At 43.1% G+C, this 4,575-nt stretch overlaps 1 protein-coding gene across 1 annotated transcript in view; it reads right to left on the reverse strand.

The window, feature by feature from the left end:
* The window catches only part of Tnn (tenascin N), a 66,166-nt gene that overhangs the window by 26,816 nt on the left and 34,775 nt on the right, over nt 1-4,575 (reverse strand). Inside the window, exons 13-15 of the mRNA XM_021198577.2 lie at nt 4,441-4,573; nt 2,099-2,362; nt 528-791 (exon numbers count right to left, since the gene is read on the reverse strand). Coding sequence (XP_021054236.1) covers nt 528-791; nt 2,099-2,362; nt 4,441-4,573 — 661 coding nt within the window. The remainder of the gene's footprint in view (nt 1-527; nt 792-2,098; nt 2,363-4,440; nt 4,574-4,575) is intronic.

The raw sequence follows: 4,575 nt of genomic DNA on the forward strand, positions 1-4,575 counted from the left end.
TTTCTTTCTTCCTTCCTTCCTTTCTATTTTACATCAAAACCCTCAGTAAGGTTTTAAGAAGTAGAACTTTTGAGAGCAGAGCCCTCACTAAGGGACTGATACCCCCACAGGAGTGTTCAAGTCAGCTCAGATCTAGGCTTAAGTTCAAGACCTTGCCTTCTCTTTGTCTTACATGTTTATTTGTCCATGTATGTTATGATGCAAGACAACCCAGACACTGTGATTCTTCTCTGCAACTATAAACCTAAAATAAAATAAATGTTTTCTGTTTACAATTTTACCTTGTGTCTGACAGGCGCTATGTATGTTGGAGGAAATGGGTTAAAGTGCTCTCCTGAAACCGTCCAGTCTTTGAGGTCACAGACCCCAAAACACCAGTGCCATCACACAGCAGTAATAGATGAACCTCTATTATTAACCCAGCTTGTTCATCACTCGCCTCCTATTTTACATCAATGTAAGAAAAGGAAAAGAATGTTTGCTCTTCTGTGACAGGCTTGACAGTCCCAATGAACACCATCCGTTACCTGTGGGGGCCTTGGTTTTGGCCTTCTTGCTCTCCCGGGCCCCCTTCTGAGCCCACACTTGGATGGCGTACTCCACACCCGGCCTCAGGCCTGTGAGGACCGTGCTGCTCTTCTCCTTCCTCACTGGGATCTCCCTGGTCTCTCCATCAGCGGATGTGTAGCGCACCATGTATCTGTCAATATCAGCCTGCACCGGGTCCCAGGAGATGGTGGCTGTATTTTCAGTCACCTGATTGGTCACCAGGTTTTTGGGGCTGTCAATATCTACAAGGAAAAAAATTCTTAGTCGGTATACGCTATTGTGTCAGCAAGATGGCTCAGTCAGTAGAGATGCTTGCACAAGTGTGGCAAGCTGACTGTGATCCCTGACACTGTAGGAGAGAAGTAACTCTGGAAAATTATCCTCTGATCTCCACACATGTACCATGTCCTATGTATGCCTATGTGTAAACACACACACACACATACACACACACATGCACATAAATGATGATAGTGATGATGGTGGTGATGATGGTGGTGATGATGAATGGCAACAACAACAAGAAATCAATATGCATCATAAACAGGCCCAGAGTGCAGACACTGCTGGCTATGATGAGTGGTGAGTTGTCATTTTCTGTTGTTTTTTATCTCATACACTCTGTTTTGGTGGGGGGTTTGTTCATTTGCTGATTGTTTCTTACTTGTCTTCATACATATACATCTCTTCCCAGGAATGCTTCCCTTACCACGTGGAGACCCCAAACAACCAGAATCAGACAACCAAGAGTATGATTTCTACTAAAAGTTCAAAAAAAAAAAAAAAACCCTGATTTCTCATCCATTTAGTGAGGACTATCAATCCTTTGCTCTATATGCAAGGCATGCGACAGGCAACATAAAAAGATTCAAGCAAGTTTGTGTCCATTAATATGACAATAAAGCTCTCTCTTGGGACTTATTATTTACTGTGACAAATTTGTTTTGATTATAATTAAAATATGATTTGGATGTAGAGGAGCAACCCTTTACTTGTGGTAGCAGATGTAAAATCTAGAATCTTAAAGTAATTTTGATTTTTTTCATTTTCTTGTTTTATTCATGAAAATAATATCTTGGGCAAGAGATCTAAGCACTTGGAAGAGGAATCACATACACAGTCAGCTGAGCAGTTTGGAGACTGTTTGGAGAGAATGCAGCCCGGTGGTTCTCAACCTGCGGGTTTAACTCTTTCATAGGGGTCACCTAGGACCATTGGAAAATAACAGATATTTATATTATAATTCAAAACGGTAGCAAAATTATAGCTATGAAGTAGCAACAAAAATAACTTTATGGTTGGAGACCACTGCAACATGAGGAACTGTATTAAAGAGTCGCAGAACTAGGAAGGCTGAGAACCACCAATCTAGCACATACGGAAACCAGTCGCAGGGAGTAAGGAATGGCATGTGAAGCTGATCATGCAGGAAATAAAGATCTTCCAAAAGCCATCAATACCCATCTGTATCATAGGGAGAAATTAAAGCTTGACTTCCCCTAAGCTTGGCCTGGCAGCCATCAGAGTACTCGTCCACATGATTCATTACCTGTGTGACCTTCGGTGTTGGCTTTCTTGCTCTCCCGGGCTCCTTTCTGGGCCCACACTTCAACCTTGTACTCCACACCTGGCCTCAGGCCTGTCAGGACTGTGCTCCTCTGTTCCTTCCCAATCAGGAATTCTTTGGAGTCCCCATCAGCAGAGGTATAGCGCACCACATACCTGTCAATGTCAGCCTGTACTGGGTCCCAGGAGACACTGAGAGTGGTCTCTGTCACCTGGTCGATCACCAGGTTTTTGGGACTGTCAATATCTGAAAGGAAAGCACTGGTCAATAACCACTCACTAGAGGAGACACAAAGACTGAGGCCATTGTGCTTGGGCTGAGTTTCCTGACCTTAGAGTTTTCCACCCCATATGTCTCCTGTCACTATGTGATCTCATCAACAGAGACCACAACTGGACTCTTGGATCCTCAGAGAGAAAGGAAGGGACAATGGGATGGCCACCACAGCCTGTTTCCTTTTGCATAAATGTGACCCTTAGACTAGGTTATCAGATAGGTCAACATTCCATGTATACTTCATGAATCAGATTCCACCTTTACCAGTTCTCTATATGTCTTAGTGAAGTCAAAGATTTCACTGGTTTGGGGACTTTTTATCATAAAACAGGGGTGCTATCAACTCAGCAAATTCCTCTGAGGAAAGGAAGAAAGCCTTTATTCCCTCCTTGTGGGTGTATAAAGTGGTGTAAACACGATGGAAATAAACTGGCATATGTAATATAGTGAAAAATAAATAAAGGACAGAATAAGAGACTGATCCAGAAATTTTACTCCTAGGCATTTATGTCCTGGATACACACTAGCAGACAAATGCTATGGCACAATGCACAATTTCACAAGTGACAAATGGAGAAACAAATTTTCATACAGTCATACAATGAAACACTCACTGAGGATAAAATTTAGAATGGATTCATGCTACAATGAGACAGATCCTGAGGAATAGTGTTTCATGAGAAAAGTCAACCACTAAAGGCCACATGAAATGTGACATATGAAATGTGACATATTAAATGTGGCATATGAAATGTGACATATATCTATAACAAGTCAGAGAGGCTTCTTTGTGGAGTGGACAGAAGCTGATGCAGAAACTGACAACCGGTCACAGTTCAGAGAACAAATGTCTGTGGAGGGCTCAACCAAAAATGTGACATCTATATCCCACACACTCTAGCTTGCGGACCATTGACAAAGAAGAGACAGTAAGACTATAAGAGCCAGAGTTGGAGAGCACCTGCACAAAAATCAGGGTCTTGTGGATATGACCAGTCTACTGTAATCATGAACTCTCAGCAGCATGAATGGGACAGGAGCTCAGGGAACCTGCCCTCCCCCCCTACAGCTGAGGGGCTATTGACAATTGATAGGTTCTGGAAAAGGGCCTTTAGGGATGTGATAGGTCAACCATGGATGGCTCCACACCCATGAGTATATGGATAGTAAAAAGTGGACTTAGTGGGTTATAAAGAAGAAAGAAGAGACAACAACCTATCTTGGAAGGAGATGGGGAGAGTGGGGAATGATCACAATGCATTGTGTGCATTATGAAATTCTCAAGAATTAACAAAAAATATACTTTTATTTAAGCAGAGACTGCCAAAGAGACAGACAGCACTTGTTACTTAGGGCTGCAGGAATGGGGATGGGTAGCTGCTGGTGATGGACAGGAGGTTCCCCTTGCTGGTGATGTCACTGAGACAGTGGCAGTCATTGTGCAACTATGGAACTATGTCAAGAAAATACTAGAGGCCCTGAATGGACTCTTCAAGAGTGTGGGTTGTAATGTGAAAAAGGCATCTTGGGGAGGCTGTTCTTGATGAAGAGGAAACACAGATGGAAAAGCTTTAGAATTATCAGCTGTTCTTAGATATAATTAGTCACAGGATCTTCAGAGAAGAAAACACAGTACTCAAGAGGGCTTCTTTTCTAAGAAAGCAATGTCCTCTGTTCCAAAGGGAGCACAGCAAAAGTCATTTATTTCAGTAAGGTATATGGCTCACAGATCCTAGCATGTGTTCTTTCTTTTCAAGAGGATTCTTTTGAGACTGACCACAAAGGAAACACACATCTTGATAAACAGTGGGTGGATGTGTCAATCACCATTAACCTCCAAGAGACAAAAGAAGAGGAGAATATGGGGTCCTTATATTGAACTAACGTGTTAAATAGCATGGAGGGATGGTGTGGGTGTTATGACAAAAGTGTACCACTCTGGTCTTCTATGACCATTGGTCTCTTCCAGGAGCAGAGAAAGAATAGCAAGTATCCTTCCTAAAGCTTACCATGAAATATGTCACCTCCTCAGGCTACAGTGTGCATACCTGTGGGGGCCTTGGTGTTGGCCTTCCGACTGTCCTGGGCCCCCTTCTGGGCCCACACATCCACCTTGTACTCCACACCTGGCCTCAGGCCCCTCAGGACTGTGCTGCTCTTCTCCTTTGACACAGGCACCTCCT

This window comes from Mus pahari, chromosome 5, assembly GCF_900095145.1.
Source record: "Mus pahari chromosome 5, PAHARI_EIJ_v1.1, whole genome shotgun sequence".
NCBI classification, from domain to species: domain Eukaryota; kingdom Metazoa; phylum Chordata; class Mammalia; order Rodentia; family Muridae; genus Mus; species Mus pahari.